The sequence below is a fragment of the Lissotriton helveticus genome, chromosome 4_1 (assembly GCF_964261635.1).
Source record: "Lissotriton helveticus chromosome 4_1, aLisHel1.1, whole genome shotgun sequence".
Classification (NCBI taxonomy): Eukaryota; Metazoa; Chordata; class Amphibia; order Caudata; family Salamandridae; genus Lissotriton; species Lissotriton helveticus.
The window spans coordinates 783,420,149-783,444,958 of NC_136063.1; the positions used below are offsets into that span (position 1 = coordinate 783,420,149).

The 24,810-nt window shown below is 44.2% G+C and overlaps 1 protein-coding gene across 2 annotated transcripts in view; it reads right to left on the reverse strand.

The window, feature by feature from the left end:
• Positions 1–24,810, reverse strand: part of TTC39C (tetratricopeptide repeat domain 39C) — a 497,992-nt gene that overhangs the window by 265,208 nt on the left and 207,974 nt on the right. For both annotated transcript variants that reach the window (XR_013610544.1, XM_078687417.1), the window contains exons 4-5: positions 21,758–21,872; positions 13,023–13,401 (exon numbers count right to left, since the gene is read on the reverse strand). Coding sequence is in view for 1 of the 2 variants with exons in the window: in XM_078687417.1 (XP_078543543.1) it covers positions 13,023–13,401; positions 21,758–21,872 (494 nt within the window). In the remaining variant the exon portion in view is untranslated. The remainder of the gene's footprint in view (positions 1–13,022; positions 13,402–21,757; positions 21,873–24,810) is intronic.

Here is a 24,810-nt window from a genome sequence, read left to right on the forward strand (position 1 = left end):
GTGAGAGTCCGGTCCGGGCCCTATCTCTTAATCTGTCAACCCGAGACCACTGAAACACTTGTGAAATGTGCACACGGGAAACTAGGAGTAAAACATCTTCGCTTGCCGCAGCTGGAGCGGTTAAAGGCCCAATCGACACTTACTTTGCCAAAGCGGGCTCCTTCCTGATCGAGGAAATCCAGGTCTTGGAACGCAGAATATCCCAAGAAATTGACTGGGTAAGGAGATCTTCGTTGGGCCCTATGGCCCAAGCTAGAACCCCAGAAAACAGTTCTGCAATACCAAATACTTCTAGCACAGACCAGGTACTATGCTCCCCCCCAGATACTATAAATATTACTCCAGAACTCACTATCGACCTGCAGAGTGATTTAGACGACATGAGTCTTAGGGGTCTACCTACCATCCAACCCGTCCAGCTTATGCCTTCAGAGAATACAGAGATAGCTCTAATTACAGAGGCTAATATAGATAGCAACATGGGATCTAGAGAGGGGGCTATCCCAAAAAAGAAGCATGGGCTGCAAAACCTAGAAGAATTTAGGTCCAATACTCCCAATTCTAAACAAATCAGAGGCAAAGGGGGGAATGCAGCCACACTTGCCTCCGTGGTGGAGAGGCCGGGTTTGTTAGCCACTTCTAGATCACCCAAACCTACTCCACCCTCACAATGCACTAATAACACGCAAGCAGACACCTCCTCGGATGACATCACATTAGAGGATATAGGTACACTGCTCAGGTCTCTATTAAGTCCCCTCGAGGCGAGACTGATTAAGATAGAAGCAAGATTAATCACTATTGAAAAGGCAACCGTGCAACTTGCTGACGCAAGGAAAATCGACACTAGTGGGACCAAAACAACAAAGGAGGGTCTGGGTTCTGACCCTAGTAAAGATAACAGTCTTTTGGCAGCAGCAAATAATAAGCCCCCAGACCTAAAACCTAAACCTACAGTACCCCCAAACAAGAATGCATCACAACCTCCAGCTGCAATTAAGGCTTTGATGCCTACGCAGCAACCAAATACCGCCTCCCCAAAACCAGCTCCTCCCCCCCCTAAAGAAAATTCTATGCCTTTGGCAAAAACTAAGAACGACCCGCCCCTGGATGGAGAGAAACCATATACTAAACGCAAACTACAGTTTGTAAACCTCCCCCCAGAAGCCTCTCCTTACACCGTAGTTATGGTAGGGGTGCCTGAACTCAATCCCCCTATATTTGAATCAATCACTTCACTTAAGAACAAAGTGATAAACTGGCTCTCGGTTAATAGACCACTTCCGAGAGGAACAGCGAGTGACATAGCCACGACCAAGAGAGTAGCCTGGGTGGGGCACACCAGGAAATCCATAAGAGGAGATTGTATTCTGGTTTCTTTTAGAGACCCCAACACAGCTGCATATATTTGCTCTTGTGTTTCTGATGAGGATTTTGGCAGTACCATTCAAACACTTCCCCTCGCCTTTTTTTACCCCTCCGATACATACAACATAGAGGATCATAGATGGGGGCATCACCAAGAGCTATTGGAGGGTTGGGAAAACTGCCCCAGGGAGACCAATAACTATCCGTTACACAGGGAAAGAACCAGAGAGTACTACCCTAGTTTTGGGGATGAGGCTGGCTGGGAAACTATCACTAGGAGGAGGAGGGGGGGCGGTGGACACAAGAGGGGAATTCCCGGGCCATATAGAACACACCATCCGGCCTATTTATCCACACAGAATCGATATAGTAGCTTAGAAATGGTAGATTGACAGGGGGTCGAATCGGGGAATGACGCCTGTGCAACTTCCCCACTTGACATCATTACACCTACAGACCATCCAACTGTTACTATCACATCCACAGCACCCGATTCATACCTTAGGGCAGTTAGCACAGTTGAACCTAGCCTGACCCCAAGCTTGTTGCACCCCTCCCCACCTTCCGCTATTAGACCACAGGGTAAGAACCACCCCACCTTAAATCAAAGGGTATACCCTGAGTCTATTGATATCAATGTGGTTCCTATAAGTCCACCACACAACCAATCGATAGTCATGACAGCAATCTCCTGGAATGTGGCAGGGCTCTCTAATAAATTAGACTGTCCAGAGTGGGGTTCCTATATTAGATCCAAAAACTTATTACTTCTTCAAGAAACATGGGCGCGAGAAGAAATAGAATTACCGGGTTTCGCTTCCTTTGTCAAGGCAGCCAAATGGGGGGGAAGGGGCAGGCCATCAGGGGGACTAATGATAGCGGTAGCATCGGACTTAGGTTGCCAAGCTACCTACTTAGAGACTGCTTCTGACGATTTGCTGGCTGTCCTACTTGAATGGCCAGACTCTACGAAGCTACTAGTGATCAGTATCTATTCAATGCCGACACAGATGCATAAAGAGTCGTGCACTGTGGATGAGTTAGCTAGTTTCCTAGAGGGCATTCCAGGTGAACTTGCCTGTCTGGTTGGGGGCGATTTTAACTCTCACTATGAACCTTTGCCTGGACTACGAGATGGTCCTTCTCTAGACGAAGATTCCTGCTGGTTTGTACCGGAGACGGCGGCACCACCCCCAAGGGCTTGGACTCCCCTAGCCCTGCAGATTAACGCCCTCACTCTTAATTTTGGTCTCAGGGCATGTAATGGCTGTTGCAAATAGGATATACCTAGTAATCCTACCTATAATAAAGCTGGTAGTGAGTCCAGACTGGATTACATTATGGTTAAAACGTTTATGTGGCCAGCTATAGTCGACTTTAAAGTTTGCCCAAGAACGGATAGTGACCACAACTCTTTGGAACTGATGTATTCACTTCCTGGGAGGGAGAACTCACCGCAGGGACCGGGCAAAGTAATGACGGGCCTCCTACTTGAAAATAACCGCAGGAAAGTCAAGTGGGAGAAGTTGGCGAGAAGTATGGATAGAATACCCCGCCTATATGAAAGGTTAATCCCTTTGTTGGAGAATGCCTTTTATCTAGGAACCAAAGACCAAGATGAAGATACTAGAGGAGAGTTAGCACAAGTACATAAAAGCATCATTGCCTCTCTAGAACAGGATTTGTTTATAACCACAGGGAAATTGAATCCTCACAAGCCGAAAACCTCTTGGTATAACGCCACGTGTAGGGAGGCAAAGGCCCATTTGTTATCTGCTATCAAGGGACACCTTAGCAAGGAAGAAATCCGCGCTAGGAGGAAAAAGTATAAATCCCTTCTGGTGAACGCAAGGGCGGAATGGGATTCTGAGTACTGGGAGAACCTCGTCAATGCACTGGCCACTAGAGATTCCCGAAAATGTTGGCGCATAGTGGCGAATGGTACGGAGGACCTATCCTCCGCAATAGAGCCCAATATTGCCCCTTCAGTATGGCAGGCCCACTTTGAAGCATTATATGCGGAGGGTGGTTGGGAAGTAAACAGTGACGGAGCTTCAACTATACCCATCCCCCCAGATGTCCCCATCACTGAAAAGGAGGTGAGGGAGGCCATTAAAGGGCTAGCTGCCGGAAAAGCACCGGGGCTGGACGGGGTCCCGGGGGACCTGTTCAAACAGGAACCAGGGATATGGGCACCGTACCTCACACTATTATTTAATGCCATTTGGGGGGGAATGATGGTGCCTGATACTTGGAGGGGAGCAGAGGTAGTCCCAATTTACAAAAAGGGATCCCCCCTGCTCCCTTCCAACTATCGGCCCATCAGCCTGATTGACATATCCCAAAAACTCTTTGGCAGACTGATCCTGAATCGTTTGCAGGCGTGGATTGAAGAAATGGACATCCTATCTCAGTATCAGGCAGGATTTAGGGAGGGAGTATCGACTACCGATCAAATCTTTAGGCTTCACCTTCTCTATTGGAGAACAGCGGTAATCGAGGGCGGCAGTCTATATACCATCTTTGTAGACCTACGTGCCGCCTTCGATTTAGTCCCTAGAGCAAGGTTGTGGAAAGTCATGGAAGATCTGAAAGTCCCCGCGGATATTTTGGCAATCCTGATGAGACTTCATTCCAACAACTATGCCCGCGTAAGGTGTGGCATAGGTGGCAAACTAACCGAAAGGTTCCCCGTTCGCAGAGGTGTGAGACAGGGGTGCGTGCTCGCACCCACCCTGTTTTGCATCTTTGTGAACGGGGTTGTTGCCCACCTAAACAGGATTGCCAACTCCGACGCCCCTAAGTTGACTGGCAACAGGGTGCCTGCAATCATGTTTGCAGATGACACCCTGTTGCTGTCTAAATCCCCGATGGGGATCCAACGCATCTTGGACGGCTTTTTAGATTTCTGCTCTGATCGGGGATTGGAAATAAACCCACAAAAAACAAAATTTATGATTTTAAATCCCAAATCTCGAAATCGAACCCCTCCTATGTTAGGCACCGCCCAATTAGAACGAGTACATAACATCGAATACTTGGGGATCACCATAAATGAACAGTTTACCTGGACGTCGCACCAGGCCAAAGTGACCATCAAACTGGCTCAGTTGGCGGGTGGCACTTTGCGCCTGGCAAACAAATCACGCCATCGACCATTTACCCCAATTATTCATATATATAAAACACAAGCCCGGGCGGGGGTTACTTACGGGGGTGAGTTGTGGGGCCACATCCAACATGCAAAGCTACAGTCCACTGAAAATAAGTTTTTGAGACAGGTAGCTGCCCTCCCCCAGAGCACTCCATTACTACCCCTTAGATTAGATCTAGGGATTAAACCCATAACAGAGGAGCTAGGACTTAAACCCTTAACATTCTGGAGGCGCCTGTGGAGTAGCCCAGATCTCGTAAACTATAGAGAGGAATTACAGGAATTCTTGGAACAAAGGAACATAAAGAAGATTCCATGGTTAACGTATGTAAAGGGGAGGTTTGAGGAATTGGGCTACCCGGAATTATGGACGGACCCTTTGAACTCATGTATTAGGATTCCAAAAAAGGTAATTGTGAGTGCTTACTATGCCTTGATGCTCACAAGAGCAATTACTGACACTCGAGAGGGGTCCTTGACAAACCTATTTCTGCAAGTGAAAGACTCCTATTCCCTCGAAAAAACTTTAGATGAGATCGCTCCTCCATTAACGAGGAAATTGTTTTTACAGTGGCGATATGGTTGCCTTCCACTAGCTTCATTTACAGCGTCCTGGAAATCCTGCTCCACCATATCATCTTGCCCAATGTGTGCACACCCGAAGGAGGATGACGTGCACGCGGTCTTCTTTTGCAAGGGCTACGAGCGGAGCAGGAAATACTGGCTAGTCCCGCTACTTAGGAACCTGGGATTTAGATCTTACCAAACTGCCTACAGAGTTTTAAAATCAGACCTTTCTCCCACTGTGGTTTTTGCAATTTCAAAATTTTTAACGTCATTGTGGTTCAGCCGCAGTCGAGCTATGAAAAGACTGGTATAATGGTCCCCACCAAATCGATTTGTATTTATTGTTGTACATGTATTTAAATTCATATATCTTAACTACTTGATCACATTGGTTTAATAAGTTTTTAATTGTATATATTGTTATCTATCTTTTATGATCAGTGATCGAAATAAAGATTTTTGAAATGAAATGATAAGTAGCATTAAGGCAGATATCTCTAGGTGGACTCAGGAGGTTCTCGTCATTTGTAATACCTACTAAAAGATTTAATCATGAATGTAATCCCAATTAAATAAAAAGTACGAGGTTGGGTCAAAATTAACCACATATAGGACAGTGGTTGGCACACTTTTTCAAGCTGGTATGTCATCAGGGAGATACTATTTTCAAGTGTTTCTATCATTTACATCACATCACAGTGGGGCAAAGGACTCTACAAGACTATCGCCGCGCAAGACAGAAAAGGATAAGTTACTTACCTGTAATCCTAGTTCTCTTCCAGGGGGATCCTCATCAAAGTCATAAGCACTGAATATTCCCGCCCACGTGCGGGACCCCGGAAACAATATAAAAAATATATATGTAAAAACACATATATCTTGCTCCACATATATGTACGTACATATATTACTTTTCTCACACCAATGCAGCCCCTAAAATGAGGCTAAACAATGTAAACACATGTACATGTACTGCAATTAGTAAGGAAACAAAAAAACACATTAGGTCAAATATCCCTTGAACTTTGTGTTTTAATGAGTAAAAACACTAATAAATCCTGAAAATTGCAAAGAAATAGACATTGTTAGCCCTCAGGCTGCATTGTAAAACAATAGCATAGAAAATGAAACCATTTTCAACAAAAACTGGCACTGTGCCTTTAAGGCAGCCCTGACCCCAGGCTTCCCATCATGCCTCAGGGGTGACAGTTAGGTCAGTTGTTCTTTGCATAACCCTGAAGACAGGGCTCAACCATAAGATTGTACTAGTACCGAATCTCATTTACCTGGGGAGGTGGGTGGGTTGCTTATGACTTTGATGAGGATACCCCTGGAAGAGAACTAGGATTACAGGTAAGTAACTTATTCTTCTCTTCCAGGGGATCCTCATCAATAGTCATAAGCACTGAATAGAATAGCAAGCCCATCAACCCCCTGCAGGTAAATGAGAAGTACATGACCCAACTAAATCATACCAGCTAAGAAACTCAGCTGCTAAACAGATTCCTCAGGGAGGCCTGGCCCACCTGGGTATCTGCTCTCGTGTCAGAATCTAGACAGTAATGTCTGGTAAACGTATGGACAGACCTCCAGGACGTCGCTTTACAAATCTCATACATTGGCACATTATGCAGGAAAGCCGCCGTCGCAGCTCTACCTCTTGTGGAATGCGCTTTAGGGGAAAAACTCAGAGGTTTTTGCGCCAATTGGTAAGCAAGTTTAATACACGAAACGATCCATCTTGAAATGGAACGTTTTGAAGATGCATACCCAGTTCTGATCGATCCATAGTTGATAAATAAATGATCAGAGTGACGAATAGATTTGGACCTGTCCAGACAGAATTTTAAAACCCTTTTCAGGTCCAAAGAATGTAAAGCCCTCTCAGCTGGGGTAGAGGGATTGGGAAAGAAAGTGGGCAGAGAAATCGACTGATTGACATGAAAATCTGATACCACTTTCGGCAGGGAAGAAGGGTGCGTTCTCAGCACCACTCTATTCAAATGAAATACTGTATACGGTTCATTGGTACAGAGAGCCTGTATCTCGCTCACCCTACGAGCTGACGTAATCGCTACCAAAAAAGCCGCTTTCCAGGAAATATGCTGTAAAGTAGCTTTATGAATGGGCTCAAAAGGAGGGCCCATCAACTTCGATAGTACTAGGTTTAGCTCCCAGGGAGGAGAAGGAGGACGTACTGGAGGGTACACCTTTTTAAGACCCTGCAGGAAATCTTTTACCGCTGGCAACTGAAAAAAAGAAGTCTGTGAAGGTGATCGCCTATAAGCTGTTATAGCAGCTAAATGCACCTTAATGGAATTGAACTTCAACCCTGCCTTAGCCAGGTACAACAGGTATGGAAGAACTGTTTCTTCCTGACCCTTAACGGATTATGCTCATTCTGCATACACCACATATAGAACCGCTTCCACTTGCATGCGTAAGAATGTCTTGTGGAAGGCCGTCGTGCTTCCTTCAGAATGGACTTGCAGTCCTGCGGCCGTCCTAGATGGCCGTATTGAATGACCTCAGGAGCCATGCTGCCAAGCTCAGTGACGGAAGGTTGGGATGATGAATCCTCCCGTTCATCTTCGATAACAGGTCCGGCCTGCATGGAAGTCTCTTGTGAGGAGACACTGACAGGTGAAGTAGGTCCGTGTACCACCAATGCCTCGGCCAGTCGGGGGCAATCAGGATCATTGTTGTGCACGAGTGGTTCAGCTTGCTCACCACCTTCGGGATCAGTGGAAGGGGTAGAAAGGCGTACACAAATTCCCCTGACCAGTCGATCAAAAGAGCATTCCCTCTTGTTCCTGGTCGGTAGAATCTTGAGGTGAAGCTTGGGCATTTGGTGTTTTCGTCGTCCGCGAAGAGGTCTATGGAAGGACGGCCCCAAGACTGGAATATGTCTTTTAACACTTCGTCGTTGAGAACCCAGTCCTCTTTGTCCTCGAAGTGCCGACTTAGAGCGTCCGCCCTCACATTCTGTTCTCCTGGGAGGTGGACTGCTTGAACGGACAACTTGAGAGCCAGAAGCCAATGCCAGATGCGCTGGGCTTCCAGTGAGAGAGTCCTTGAGCGTGTGCCTCCCTGCTTGTTTAAGTAGTACATCGTAGTGGTGTTGTCCGTTTGTACTAGAACAGCTGTCTCTTGAAGCGAGGGAAGGAACGCTTTGAGGGCCAGGTGAACTGCTCTCAATTCCAACAAGTTGATGTGGTAGGTGCTCTCTTTGGAAGACCACAGCCCCTGCACTTGGAGAGGGCTCATGTGCGCTCTCCAGCCTTGTAGAGACGCATCTGTGATTATCGTTTGTGCAGGAGGAGGTTGATGGAAGGAAACTCCCACCTGCATGTTCTGTTTCTTTGTCCACCACAGAATGGAAGCTCGCGCTACCTCTGACAAAGTGATCTGATTGTCCCAGCGAGCTGATTGTTGGTCCCATTTGTCCTCCAGATCCTGCTGAAGAGGACGCATCCGAAGTCTGGCATTCAGTACCAAGAAAATGCAAGACGCCATCGACCCTAGGAGGGAGGCTATTTTCCGCACTTTCTGAGTCCTGCTGAGAAGAACTTGCTGGCACTTTAGCGTTATAGAAAACTGTCTCTCCTCCGAAGGAAACACTTTTCCTATTTCGGAGTCTAGCAGAGCTCCTGGGAAGTGAATCTTCTGAGTGGGTTGGTAGACAGATTTGCTGTAGTTGACATGTAGGCCTAGTCGCTGACAGAGTTCTATGCAGATCTGGAATGGATTCCTTACGTTGTCTGGGGAAGGACCTTTCAACAGCCAATCGTCTAAATATGGGTATACGAAAACCCCCCTGCGGCGTATAGCTGCTGCCACCACTGCGACACACTTCGTGAACACCCGGGGAGCCGACTTCAACCCAAACGGGAGGACTTTGAACTGGTAGTGGGAGGTCCCCACCCAGAACCGAAGGAATCTCCTGTGATTGAGTCGTATTGGGACATGAAAGTATGCATCTTGAAGGTCCAGCGAACACATCCAATCCCCCTTCCTGAGATGTGGATATATTTGATGAAGCGCCAACATATGAAACTTTTCTTTTCTGATATGTAGATTGAGTGTTCTCAAGTCCAGAATGGGCCTGTATTCTGCCTTCTGGCCCTTTTTTCTGACCAGAAAATACCTTGAATAGACTCCTCTCCCCCTTTGAGCCACTGGCACCTTCTCGACGACTGATTTTTCGAGGAGTGTCGCTACTTCTTTCTTTAGTAGTGGTAGCTGGTGGCGTGACGTTGTCATCGGAGGAACGGATGGAGGTAGACGATGAAAACGAAGACAGTACCCATTCTGCAGCGTAGACAACACCCATTGATCTCTTGTAATGGCCTGCCACTCTGACCTGTGATTTGCAATGCTTCCCCCCACTGGAGTGGAAAACGGCGCTGGGGGAAGTAAAGACTCATTGCTTCTGCTGGGGTTTATTGAAGTTGGTGCCTTGGCGCTGATTCCCACCTCCTTTAGAATTGCGCTTGCCTTTATATTGTGATTTTTGTTGGCCTTGCTGGTTCTGACCCTTCTGCCAGTGAGGGGTTTGAACCCTCTGCTTCGAAGAGCCCTTGTTGTCCAAACGGAACTTCTTCCGAAACTCCTTTTTCTTTTCAAGCCCCACGGCTTTAAGGGTGTCTAACTCTGTTTTCATCCGTTGCATCTCTTCATCAGCACTCGCCCCAAAGAGAGATGCGTCCGAAAAAGGAAAGTTCAGGATTCTGGCTTGAGCCTCAGGTTTTAAGGCTGTCAGGCGCAACCATGAGGATCTTCTCGCTGTGATTCCATGCGCATATCCATGCGCAGCCAGAGTAGCTCCATCTGCTGCAGCCCCTATAATCTGATTGGAGACCTGACTGCCCTCCAACAGAATTTCTTCAAAGTCCTTTCTGTCTTCCAGAGGAAGCTTTCCAGAAAACTTCAGAAGCGAGTCCCACAGAGATCTATCGTATCTGCCCAGTAGAGCTTCCACATTGGCGACCTTGAGGAAAGAGGCTGAGGTGTTGCACACTCTTCTACCCCATGAGTCTTGCAACTTGCTGTCCTTATCCGGCGGTACCGTGGATGAGAAGGCCACCGCACTGGATTTTTTAGCCGCCGCAATGATTACTGAATCTGGTGGTGGGTCTGACTTGAGGAACAGAGGATCCTCTTCAGGCGAGCGATATTTTTTAAGAATCCTCGCTGGGACAGATTTCACCGTAGCCGGAGTCAGGAAGACCTCATTCACTGGCTCCATGATGCCCGGGACCAACAGAAACAAAGGTTTGGGTGCCGATCTGTGCTGCAGGGTTTCAAAGATTACAGTTGTCTTGACCTGCGGAGCTGTCATAGGCACCCCTAGCTTAAGGGCTCCCCTGCCCAAGAGGTCTTGAAATGAGAAAATATCCTCAGTTGGAGATATTCTTGATGGTGGGCTGTCTGTTAGAGTTGGAGAGTAATTCCTGTGAGAACGGGTTCTCGATGAAGAACTACCTCTGCTCCTGGACCTAGATCTTCTCCTACTGGAGCGCACTGTAGAGCGCGACCGCTCTCTGGGGCGGGAGACTTGTCTGTCTCGATAATCCCTCAAACGGTCCGCCACTTCCTTGTCCTTGGCCCAGTGGTGAAGAGGTCTGTACCACCTTGGGGAAAGACGAACAGTAGGAGACTTCTGGGTGCGATCTCTCACTGGCGAACATGCCGGAGGAGGTTGATCTGCTTGCCCATGCTGCGACCTTGTAGGCGAATGCTTGGACCTCTCGCTGTCCGAGGAGATGACTTCTCCATCCGAAGATCTGTCCCTGCGAGATGCCGAGGGGGATGAAGACAGGGTCACCCGAGACTGACTAGAAGAAGACCTCGAACAACTTCTTTCGCCTGAGACCCTTTTCCCTTTGGAGGGCTGGTCCACTTGCCTTGGGGACTGTTCCACTTCCGCAGCTGAGGCTGATCTTGGGGACTCATGCTGGGACGCCAGGGCTTGAGGCTGATCAGAGGGTTGACTATCCATCTCTTGTACCAACTGCCTCAAAGGAGACCTTCCCTGTGTTCTTGAAGGGGAGACATGCCCTGAATTCGAGCCACGCTGTTCCCTGGAACTCTGCTGGCCAGTCGACGGTGGCTGCTTCGACTTCGAACGTCGATGTCGTGAAGATGACTGACGCCCTCTCGACGCCGACCGTGATCTCCTCGACGCCGATCGCCTGTGTCTGGGCGACGGTTGAGGATGCTCCGACGTCAAGCGCCGTTGCTCCGACGTCGAATGTTCCCTTGACCTCGAGTGTCGATGACTGTCCCTCGACGTTGAATGTCTCGACGTCGAGCGCTGCTTGTCAGATGTCGCCGGAGGCCGCCTCGACGTCGAACGCCGATGACCAGGCGACGACGGAGGACGTCTCGACGTCGAGTGCTGCTGGGCTGACTCCGACAGAGGCTGCCCCGACGTCGAACGCCGTTGACTGGGCGTCGACGTGGGCTGCTTCAACGTCGAATGATGATGACTGATCGTCGACGGAGGATCCCTCGGCGTCGAACGACCATGACTAGTCGCCGACGGAGGCTGTCTCGACGTCGAACGCCGATGGCCAGGCGTCGACGGAAAATGCCTCGATGTCACAGCATGACGATGCTGTTTCGACAACGGTTGGTCCGCCGTTGAGCTCCTCTGCTTCAACGGCGACCTACTCCTCGACGTTGTATGTAGCGGAGGTACCTTGCCTCTCGAAGCTGAAGACTTCTTCTTCGTCGCCGACGACTGCCTCTTCGACGCCGATCCCGACGCCGAAGGTGAACTAGTCGGGATTCCTCTCGACGTCGACCACGTCCTGCGACTGTTCTGCTTCTTGGGAGATCTTCCTCTCTCAGAGAGCCCATAAATACGGATTCTCTCTCTATCTTTGAGAGTTCTGCTAGATAACACCTTACAGTGTTCGCAGGAACTTGAAGAATGAGAGTCTGGCAGACACAGGATACACACTGGATGAGTGTCAGTGTAGGCCTTCTTCCTTCCACATGAAGGGCAGTTGTCAAAGAGGGAAGGCATTTTGACAGAAAAAATCACCTTTTTAAGCCTAAAAAAGGTAGCACTAACACACAAAGTCCAAAAGACATCGAGTGATGGCAAAAAACTGTAGATAAACTGGAATATTATTTGACAGAAAGTCAAAAAGAAAGGGAGCTGTTTCACCAGGGTCCTGACTGAAGGAGCTGGAAAGAACAACTGACCTAACTGTCGCCGCTGAGGCATGATGGGAAGCCTGGGGTCAGGGCTGCCTTAAAGGCACGGTGCCAGTTTTTGTTGAAAATGGTTTCATTTTCTATGCTATTGTTTTACAATGCAGCCTGAGGGCTAACAATGTCTATTTCTTTGCAATTTTCAGGATTTATTAGTGTTTTTACTTATTAAAACACAAAGTTCAAGGGATATTTGACCTAATGTGTTTTTTTGTTTCCTTACTAATTGCAGTACATGTACATGTGTTTACATTGTTTAGCCTCATTTTAGGGGCTGCATTGGTGTGAGAAAAATAATATATGTACGTACATATATGTGGAGCGAGATATATGTGTTTTTACATATATATTTTTATATTGTTTCCGGGGTCCCGCACGTGGGCGGGAATATTCAGTGCTTATGACTTTGATGAGGATCCCCTGGAAGAGAACCTCTCCTGACTGCTTCACTTTATAAATTATGCATGGACCGGAGAAATACAGGTCGAATTCTGTTCATTATCATAACAGTTCTATCAATTGTCAAGAGTAAAAACCAACAGAACACAATGAATGCAATCCCACGATAAATCATCAAGCACAGCTGGATGTTTCACCTCCCATTACTTATACAATATGTGTCAATAGGAACAGTTTGATTTCAACACGCAAGTTTAATCACTTTCAAAAGCTATATCATCTACCAAGGCATTGCAATATAGCTACTCACGTAGCCAAAGGGGCCTTCATGTCCTTACTTTCACTTGCATACATCAGTGAAGAGAGCCCCTGCAGGCGGTCTCCAGGAAAACCCAGAAGGTTGATGATTTTGAGCAGGTTTGGGGGCACCATGGATATGCAAAGGTGAAATAGTCCATATCCAAAGCTCACAGCACCTTTCAACCTGTTAAGCGTGTCCTCCGTCACACCTTCTGATGAACCAGCAGTTGCAGCTGGAGCAATAACATGATTGTCATTTGCAGCATCAGATGTCACAGAATCCTGAGAAGGCGTTTTCTGACACATTTCTTGCAGTGTGTTAATGTCCACATAGCATTTATTGTAAATTTTCCACGCTTTGCGGAGGATCCAACCACCTTTAATGTAAGCTGGGGAGATGGAAAAGAAGACATAGTTTACCTTACAGATGTTTTTATTGGAGTTTATATCAAAAAATCATACCAAATAAACAAAATCAACAAACTCATCTTTTGTAAATTCAAAGACAAAACTCCAAATCTCTTCTTCCGTAACGTTATTTCCTCTCCAAAGAGAACCATGGTATTCAGGCCAGACTGAATTCCAATTGCAGTACAAAATGACCCCCGCCAGAAGGCACTATAATAACATGCTGTAAAGAATGTTCAATCGCTGCCCACTCGTAGGGGATGGTCAAGTCTTTCCTAAGATAATTGAGAACCGGGTCCACATTTTACCAAATTACATCAAATCCACCATTAAGCCATAAGGCATTGTTTCCCACCCCAATTCCAGAATTTGTGGTACGTGGAATATGCCTCAGCAGCCTAGAATCATGTGTTTTGCTGCTAAAAGGAATGTTGCAATTATTTTCTTCTTGTCCAGGTGCAGAGCCTATGTGTCAAGGCGTGTGAATAACATACACCAGAATTGGGAGGGTTCTTGTGCCCCACTGGATTTGCTTAATGCATTTTAGTACTACCTCTTCACAGAACCTTGTGGACATTGCTAAAGTATGAGCGACTTTGTACTCTCCCATCACACTCCTTCTAGTAGAGGTTTGATCCGTGTTTTTCCTGGTATGAGTTAGGCCAGGGAAAGTTGCCTACAATAATGAATTTGATGAACTGCCTCCATACTTTCCATTTTTAGCATTGCTCGTATTCTGTCTCAGCAAGTCTGAACATTGGTCCCCTTCAAAGTTGATTATCAGTTCCATCTCCCAAGCAGTTTTGAAGCTCCAATTGGATCTCATTTGTGCCTCTATCAAAATATTACATGTTAAATAGCCGAGTGTTCAGAATCACACTTCTCTTGCTTAGGTTTTTCAAACAGATTTAGGAACCTTGTGAGTTTCCATTTTCTTTGTGAGGGGTGCATAACTCAGTGTGTGACTTGAACACATATAAACCTTTCAACTTCTGTAATGTCATAATCAACCTTCTTTTGTTCATGGGATGTGATTAGGCCTCCACAGAAGAGTTCACCTCTCTTCATATAACTTCCGTCATTCCAATCCATTTTGTTCAAAAATGGACGAAGGGGAAGAATACCTAGTGAGTCCCAGCTTTAGACCCATACTGTCGCATATCTACAGCCATGTCAATGATGAAGGACAAAGCGTCTTTGCTCCACACTTAAAATAAGGCACCATAAGGAGTCTTAAGAGCACATGATCTATAAAGCATCACTGGGCTCTAGAGTAGTAGTTGGAAAAATCCAGGACCCCTTACCCACCCACCCACTCTTGAATGGCAGATAACTCTGTTTGTGCCCCACTATCTTAATTTTACTGCAGGAACACTCCTGAGTGAGGGTATGGACAAGCAACACCAAACCTGCACGTCCAAAGCTATGTCATTAATTAGCTGACGGTAGCTGTCTCCATAAAACCTACAACCTGGTTATGGTGGCTCTCATATGTGTAACCAACTACATTATAGATTTTAAACTCCAGCTGGAGGTTGTTTGCCATGTATAGATGTCTATCCTATCTTGGGGAATCGTCAGATTAATGGCCTTGAACATGACAATGTTGACCTTAAACCCAGTCACCGTCCTAATCCTGTCCCCTCAAAACTGGTGACTGAGACCTACCAGTGTTTGAGAGACCATCAACAACAAACATCCCAAGTTTAAAATCGCCCTGCTCCAGTGGAATTTCTTTTATCTCAAACCTAGCTTTAATTCACTGTACTGTCACTGTAGTAACACCGAAGTGTAGGTTATCGTTTAGCTTTCATTTGACTAGGCAGTGCCACTATCTTCTTCAGTTGATCAAACATACAACTGGTGAATGGCTGTTACAGTAACGGTCCCATGGTATTATTCTTTTACCATATGTTGATTACTTTTATACACCAAAATAAAATTAGTCCTAGTGTATGAGTTGTGTAAAAGTCAGACGTGTAAGTAATCTATCTCCCCTGGATGTTTAACACTCATGAAACTACCAGTCTAAGGCCTTCCAACCAGGTTTTTCCAGCTGCAAAGAGAGCCTGCCTTCTTCCCATATCTCGGTCGTAATCTCTTTTTATCTTGATGTATTACAACATTCACATCACCCTTACATCTAGTAGCCTGAACATAGGCTGAGGGTTTTCTAAAGAGTGACCATCACAAAGGATTTTTTGCCCAAGTTAAGGGCCAGATATATGTACAACTGGTCACAAAATACAGGTGGCAATTTGCGACTGGTGCGGTAATTTGCGAAGGGACCTATGTACTAATAGGTGGGTTTGTAAATTACCGGTTTGTAGTGGGTTGCAATTCGACCTACCTCATGAATATTAATGAAATAGATACCAAATTTAGACCCACTAAAAATCACAGCCATCACAAGGATGATGGCCTGCTGAGGTCAACAGACCACTGTGTTTGTGATTGATTTTGAATAAAACATTTTTTTTCTTTAAAAGTAATCTGGTTTCCTTTAAAGAAAATAGGGTGCATTTAAGCGAAAAATATGACAAGTGTAATTTTAACTTTTTAAGGGTAGGCAGGGGTCCATGGAATCACTGCCTACTCTTAAAAATATATTTTTTAACATTCACAAATCAGTCTTTTAGGGACCCCTTCCTATGTGCAAATGTTTTCCACTTCTTTTGAGCAGGTGGTAAAATGGTAATGTTTGCAACCAGAAATGCATTTGTTCGCATTGATACCCAAAGGCTTTGCACCCACCACTCCTTGGTGCAAAATTTATTGTTGACAAAAGCCAAGAAAGGGGAGTTCCTCATAAATTTACATTGTGTGACACATTGTTGGGTGATAAAGGGAGTCTATGTCTACTGCTAATTGGTTACCTAGAAGGTAAAAGCATAATTCTAGCAGTTGTATGAGAACTAAGGGCCAGATGTACGAAGCCTTTTTGCATTTGCTAACAGCAGGCCTTTTGCGACCGCAAAAAAGCCTTTTCTAATGTATCAAACCCAATTAGTGATCGGTAACACATTGCTGAATCACAATTTGGGTTTGCAACCAAATACCGATTTGAAATAGTAGGTATTACAGTGTTGCAACCGAATTCTTGCAGAATACAGATATCTACAAACATCCTATGCAATTTCTTTTAGCCAGAACAATTAAGGATTGGTTCGACAGTAAAACATGGAAAGGTCTTGGTCTTTGCCTGAGGTTTTCTTTCTGCTATGGAGCTGGACATGGAGCAGGACAAGCTGTGATATTTTCTTATCCTTTAGAAAGACTGAGCTACTCTGATGCGATGCGTCAATGCCTGAACTCCACTATTTCAACCTACACTCCCCCTTCTAAGCCCTAACTCACTAACAAATCCCCCCACCCCAATCCCCCACCAACCCTCAGCATTCCTTCACGGTTAACACCAAACAATTAATAAATAATGATACTACCTCAGCAATTGTCATTTACTACTTACCTCCCCAATCTAACACCTCCACCGCAACAAACCATATGAAACAGGAATGTTGTCTGATAAACTCTATCCACCCCACATTCCTTTCTTTGAGACTTTTCTTTTACTCAAAATAGGAAAGCTCCTTCAATTGCTTTGCAAAACACCCATGCCATCTGCCCATCAGAACGATGCACACAAAAGTCTTAAAGTTCATTGTATGATGACTTACTCAGGCTCTTCTCCCTTATTATTTTCTTCAAGTTGCTCATTTTTGCAAGAGGCCGTTGCATCACTTTCCTCCACAAATACCTCTGTGGTATGTCTTGCATTACTTCTTTTCACATAGACTCTCTGCCATGGCTGATAGGCTGGAGTGTCTGAGATCTTTGACTGAAGGCCCAATATCAGTGGGGCTTTCAGTCAAAGGTTTCTATCAGCTGAGCCACGAAGAATCCGCCAGCGGAAACCTAGCAATTCTACAGATTCTAAATAGAGCAGCAGGACTGCGAGGTGGGTGGACAGGGTACTATGCCATGTTTGTCATGGAGTACCCAGTCTTTCACACTCTAAAAAAGGCCCTAAATCTCATTCAGTATGGTGACAAACTATGCAGGGGCTACCACAATTCCGGGTGTTTCCACTCGGTGGAGAGCAGGGGGTCAGCAAAACCATTCAAGGTTACTGTACCTAGGTGGTAGGTTGGGAACCTTTACATTAGTGCGGATTTCGATCTACACCGCCCTTCCCCCGTTAATTCACCTCCCATTTCCTGCTGCAGGTTTCATGTGATCCTTACTCTACCCTTTGTCAGCCGTCATTTTGGACCTGCATCCCTTTGTGAGGCCTTTATGCATTTCTGCATTTCCCCAATCAAGACTGATGAGTTCCAAGTTTTTGGCTTCCCTTGTCTATGCTTTGGTCACCATTTTCATCTCAATTAATTCTCTTTTCTGAAGTACTGGTTCTTGGCATATGTTCTGTGAGGGAAGTAGACAGTGACTGATGTAAAATACTGTATTCCTTAGCTCTGATGCTCTCATTATGGCCTGTCTGCCATCTAGTGAATCAGGAAAAAAGATTACTGTGCCTTCAGGTCTATAGTCCTCTTTTCTTAGAGGGTAATCTGTACACTCTGATTACCACCCTTTCTGTATCACCTTTAGGACATCGTATCAGGTCCCTCGGAGTCTTCTCTGCCATTAAAATGAATACCTTCCCATTTACAGTTGTTGGTCTTGTACTAGGAACCTAACCTTATGTTACCCAATATGTACATTGCACTTTAGCGTCACCAGGCTGCCTATCACACATGCTTTGAACTCTGTCGCTGTGGTCTTTTCATCCTTGTTTGCATAAACAAGTAGACTTTCTGTCTCTGACAAAGACCCTTTTCTTTAGGGTGGTCAGGAGTAAAAGACAGTTTTGTATATGACAATCAGAGAAATGATTCTTGACAAAGCTTTCCTACTTCTGTTTGTTGGATGATTTTCTTCCACAATAAACATGACACACATTTTTTTAAATGATGTACACACCACATTGTAACGGTCAGCGAGAAAAAGCAATAAACTGCAAGGCGAGAGAGAAGGCCAATGGTGTTTCTAGATCATACACACTAGCAGATAGGACTCAAACATCGATAACTGATTCAGACGACAACACGCGCTTGATTATGACGTACCAATCAGAGTCTAAACAAGTTCTGAAAGTATTGTGCAAAAACTGGGACACTTTGAAAAACGATAATGTGATTGGCGAGATAATTCCTAGTAGACCATGCATTACATACAGGAAGAGTAGAAGCATAAGAGACATGCTTGTACATAGTGACATCACCAACTATCCGAGCGGACACCAGCATGACCTCAAGGGATTCTTTCCTTGCGGCCATTGCAAGGCCTGCAAGAATAACATGCTTACTAGACAGATCAGCTACAATGGGGTTCAGAAGGATATTAGCCAGTTCTTGACATGCAGTCCCACGTTTGTCTTTTACGTTATTGAATGTCCATGTAAGAAGTGGTACATTGGGAGCACAACATTGCTAGAGAAGAAACGAGTCCTTGAACATTATCGCGCAATCATACACAAAGATGAAAAATACCCTGTGGCTAGACATTTTAGAGATGTACACTTTTCTAACCCCACAGAAATGAGATTCTTCATCCTTGAACAGATTGACAGACTCCCCAGGGGAGGTAACAGAGAACTTAGATTGAGACAAAAATAATCTACATATATCATTCACTTTCAAACTAAGGACCAGGGGGGCCTTAATCAGGATGAAGAGCTAGCTGTACATCTTAGAACTTAGGCGGAGGCTAGTGCTCTAGAATTACTTTCTTCATGTCTCTGAAATTGTTTGGGTCATTATGATGATTTTCTGCTTGATATCATTAATCGTTCTTTTTTTTAGTTTCTCTTTTGTTTTTAGTATGTTCTAGTTTTATAGATGGTTGTATCTGATGTCCTTTCGGGTTTTTGCTAATATTTAGAAAGATTTGAGAAAGTCAGCAATCTCTTGTTTTTATGACAATTTTAACACATTCACTAATTTTTTGTTATTAATTTTGTTTAACAGATGAAGAGGTAGAGCCATATCACTGTATTCACTCGCACGGGCACGACTACTCCTTTTCTACATGAAATCACTGAGCACTTCATCATATCATCTTTTGTTTTTAAGCATCCGGACTGTATGTACACAATTCCAGCACTGCCACCTCAGGACCCCTTTTTACTTAAAGTTATGATAGTATTTTTGTCATTCGTAATGCATGCCCATTTAATTCACCAGCTGACAACCAGCAAGTGTTCAGATTCCTACACGAAGTCTGATAACTCGCTATGATGTATTTCACATGATAATGGGTTTGCTATTATCACGATATGATAAGTACTACGTGCTTTATCTATGCAGTGCATAACCTGATCTTTTGGGCATCTGCTCAAGGGTATCTCCCCTTTTGAGTTTGCGCAACTCACAAATACATCATTGAGTTACGCTGCACACTACACAGCTATTTGCCGTTTATCAGCATGTATACTTCTGGGGTTAATAACAGTTGTTCATTGTGGTGGACTTATCTGTCAACAACATTTGATTGTAACTAGGTTGACAGGTTATAATGTGGTATTTTACCTAGTAACTGTCTCATTAATTGGGTTTCTATCTGGAAGGCTAACATGCTATACCTAAATGCGATTTGAGTTATTTTTTATCTTTTATTATGAATTGCATCTGTCCTCAGAAATGTATGTGTGACAGCATTATGACAAGTGATATGGGCAACTATCACATTTTAAAATAGCTGCCTTAGTTAGTATTAACTTTTTGCATGTATTTTGTTTTTTGTGACTTTGAGATGTCTTGCCTACATAAGTGTGGTAGTTTACCTAGTAACTGTTCAACCTCTTGGTTTCTCTTGCAGCCAACACGTAACAATGTAAATTAAGAGGTCTCTATTGTTTATATTTGTGGTTGCAGTAGGGGAAACGTGTGGCTACTATCACACTACAAGATGTCTGCCACAGTCAGAGCCAATGTGTGGTAGGAATACAGTCCTATGTCTATGTTTGACTAATGAGATGCTTTGTCTAATACTTTATTAAGACACGGTTCGAGCACATTCCTTTACCCGAGCAAGGCTTCACAGTTGAAACATGTTGTGTTGAAGGAATAAACACCCTTTAATTCATTTGCTGGCGTGGATTACTGTTTTTGAGAGCGCACGACATTGGGAACTTTTTGCGAGTTGAATTTCCGGCGTGCGCGCCAACTCCCGTGGGGACCAGGCATTCAGAAGGAGCGACTACTTTGTAATATTATACATATATATATATATATATATATATATATATATATATATATATATACACATACACACTTTGGAAATAATTAAATAACATTTTACAGCACATTAACTCAACAAGTTACTAACTATTTTAATTTTATTGTATATTCAGTAAACTTGTTTAAAAGTTATATATTTAAATAATGTTAAAACTTTTTACTTTTTTTCCAAAAAGGTTTAAGTTTATTTTATTATTAAAAATTAAGTTTATTAGATTTAGAAAAATAATTACATTTTACCACACGTGCACACACAGACATCTATAAAAATATAAATGTCAAACATTTCATTAATTAAACATTAGTCCCTATGATGTGTTATTTTAATCCCCTGCCTGCATTCTTTTCTATGGGAGTGTGTTGCAATACCAGTGACTGGCCACGTGTGATGCTTGACTTACACCAAAGCTGGGCTGCAGTATTTTGATCCTGTTTTGGCAGGGCAGTAGTAATAAGAGAAGTCTATTTTGTGAATTGCAAGTGCCTTACTCATTTGTGGGTGTATGTTTTGTATTAGCATATCCCTCCCACCCACTGCCTTAAAATTCCCTAAACCTCTATGGTTTAGAAGTAATTATTTCCCTATTATTTGTGATTCCCATGGTCCCTACCACTGTTACCACTAAATCGTATACCTATGTGTGCAGACATCTCCACACAGAAAAGACAGGAGAGGCAGAGGACTTCGGCCATATGTTTTGTGAATTATTTTTGTAGCACGAGTAGTACTACTTTACGTACTACAAATGCAGTTCATGAATCAGGCACTAGATATGCGCATAGGTCCTTATTTGATATTAAATTATAAGTCACTATCTCTTTATGTTTGATAGCATAGAGCTAATGAGAATTAGAGATTCTTCTTTTAGTATTGTCTCTGGCAGAAAGATATTCCTTCTATGAACTGGCAAAGCTGTTGAAATAGTACTCTTTCCCTGATGTAAAATCATTGTCCACATGAACATTTAATTAGTGTAAGTGTAACTTGCACTACAAAAGATAATATCTGAATGTAATTATTACAATGGCAACATACATGATAACTCCTGCTTTACAAAGGAAAGCACGGCCAGGTAAACTTGGCAATCTGCTACTATGATTTGTCTCTGGAGCCGATCAACCATGGACTGTGAAGACTTTCGAATATCAACCTGTTGGAGAAAAAAAAAACAGATTTTATATGATTTTGCCTCTTGAACTGCACTGACAGCACAAATATGGTAAAATGTTCAACTGAAGTTTTTGCACAGTTTACAATCTGCAACCGTTGCGCATACCCCATGGCATGCCTCACAATACTCTATGGAGGTTACTGTACACAACTACTGGGGCCAGCTTCAACCCAAATATTTTACCCTCAAAGTTAGTTTAACAAATTATCTATGAAGTCCTTCCTCTAACACACATTAAGGGACAGTGGTATCAGCAAATATGCCAAAAATATTTCTGTATGGGGCTGGAACAACCCATCTTTGTCGCAAGGGGGTGCCCACACAAACACTACAAGATCTGGAAATGGTGGGCTGATTATCGGGGGACTGTTGTTGGACCCGCCATCAGCAACAGAGGTTCACCCTTTGGGATAACTCATAAGTACATCTTTGGGCTGTGGGGGTATTGTGCGGGGGGAGGCAGGGGGGTTCACCCCTTCTGCTACAATTATATGTTGCGGTCAGGACTATGCGGAACTTGTGTGATCAGGGGGAGGGGTGGGAGGGAGTTGGGGTACTCTTATTATTTATATATGTTTGGATTCGTTATGGAAAAGTCAAAGTCATCGTATCGGTACGGTTTGATTGTGCAGTTGTCTCTGGAATGCAGAGCCCTCCTATACATGCGCAACTTGACAAATAAAATTTGTTTTATAAATATATATATATATATATATATATATATCAACATTCCACTATCTCCTGCTGACTGGATAATGTTGATTTTCAGTACAGCAAAATGCACATATCCCACTGGTGGAAAATGTATTCAGCTACAACATCTGCTCTGATAAGGATCAAGTCTGCCAGGGTAGTAGCAGATCAACTGCCCCATCTAGAGTGACTAATACACCACAATGTCAGGAAGGCTTACCTCCGAGTCAGAATGCCAGGCAAGATTGACAGATTTTTGTTTTAGGTAAGTATAGCATTCTCAACATGCTGGTAAAAAAAGATCTGGTACCAGAGATGGTGACTGGTGGACTTTCAACCTGAGATTTAGATTCCACTGGGTTCCACCCAAAAGGATTGAGCAACCTAAGTGGAAAATCACCACCCTGGTAGAGAATCCTAGATATGGTAGATTATCTTCTGACACCTTGGTGGATGAGGTCAATCTGCCACAATAGATGGAAACTAAGCAAGTCAGAATCAAAATCAGCCCTACAGTATTTAACCCCGAACTTTTTCATCCACCAAAAGCTATCATAATTTCGGCTCTCATCACAACTGACCCACTTACTGCCACATCTTTTAAGATTCACATTCTCACTGCACTCAATGTCTTTTTAAATGGATGAATATCTCACTTATGAGTTCCACCCCACTCCTTGCCAACCGGGAAACACCTGTTACAATGAGGGTGTTTCTACGCGGTGCCATTGCAACGCGACTTTCGCATCGCAAGCGGCTTTACAACGCATGTATTAATGATACATGCTAGAACATCATACATCCTTGCCAACCGTATGAGCTAGAAGCTTGTGGTGTTCCCCGGATGCCACATAATAGCATGATATTTTAATATGCCAACTTCCTGTGCAGCACAAAATCATGAAGCAGACAACTGAGGATCTCAAGCTGATTTGTATAAGGAGAGAACTCAATTCATGAGGGTAAGGAGGAATTCCTTACACAGGCATTATTCCAGAATGGATATAGTTTGTTGAGTGCAAGGTGAGAAGTAGGGTTAGATTCAGTGACATTTAAAAAAAAATTCTCTTGGGCCATTGTCCGGTGAAATTGAACAAAGATTAGATCATATTGAAAAATGCTGAGGACATTTAATTAGCATATTTTAGGGACGGTCAGGGTATTATAATATGCCTCTGCCTACCCATTGTACCATTTTTCTGAGAGTGGCCACATAGAAAGAAAAGAGCTGATGGGGGCAAATGGGGAGTATATTGCCAAACATTTAGGTTTATCAGAAGATTATCCATATAGGATTTAATTTAAGGCTTGCTTTAGGAGGTGATTCATTGCAACAAATGCTAAAAGCACAATGGAATTTAAGCAGCAGACCTACACAGTGGAAAACAAGATTCTTGAATTAGGATTAGGTAGGTCTTTGTTGTTCAGCTCAGCAACTGGCTCACTTTTTGACACATTCAAGTGTATATGGTAGACTGCAGAGCTGAGGAAAGCATATCAATCAATAGCCATAAAAAATATTCTAATTTGGAGAGAAAACTGCTTGGCAATTGGTTAACACAGGGAACTCAGGACTGGTTGCGCCCTAGTTTGGGATCATCAGTAAGACATAGCTTGGTTCCAGTGACACGGTGTGCATGGGACCCACATCTGGCCTGCATTTGTTGATTGTGTTCAGATTACATACATTGGTGTGTCATCCTAAGTGGGACAGGTATGACCACACTGGGGTCTCGTTCTGACTGTGTCACTTAAACCAAGCTACACACTTGGGTGATAAGCCCTAACTAGGGCGAAACCAGTTCTGGGTTGCTTGAGTTTCGATTCAGGGAGGATCTGGCCTGGCAGTTCGGGTTGGACTATTCCCACTGGGGCAGGGTCAAAACTGATTTGCATAGGCTGGCTTCAAACTGAGGTGGCAAGGTGTGCAAAATAATGATGGACTGGGATGCGGCCCGAGTGATTACCAGTGGCTGGAACGGATTCAATCCCCGAGTGATTACCAGTGGCTTAGATTGATTCAAACATTCCAGCCTTTATTCTTTGTATACTTGGGTGCATCACACCCCTAGAAGGTGGCCATCTTTGGGACCAGAAGTAGACAATTTTGGGTCCAGCTAAGCAAGTATGATGAGACATGCATAGAGCTAAAAAATAAATCTATTTCCTGTGTCTCTCCTGGGAAATAGAAAAACAAAGAGGAATCTCCTTTGATGGGATCTCA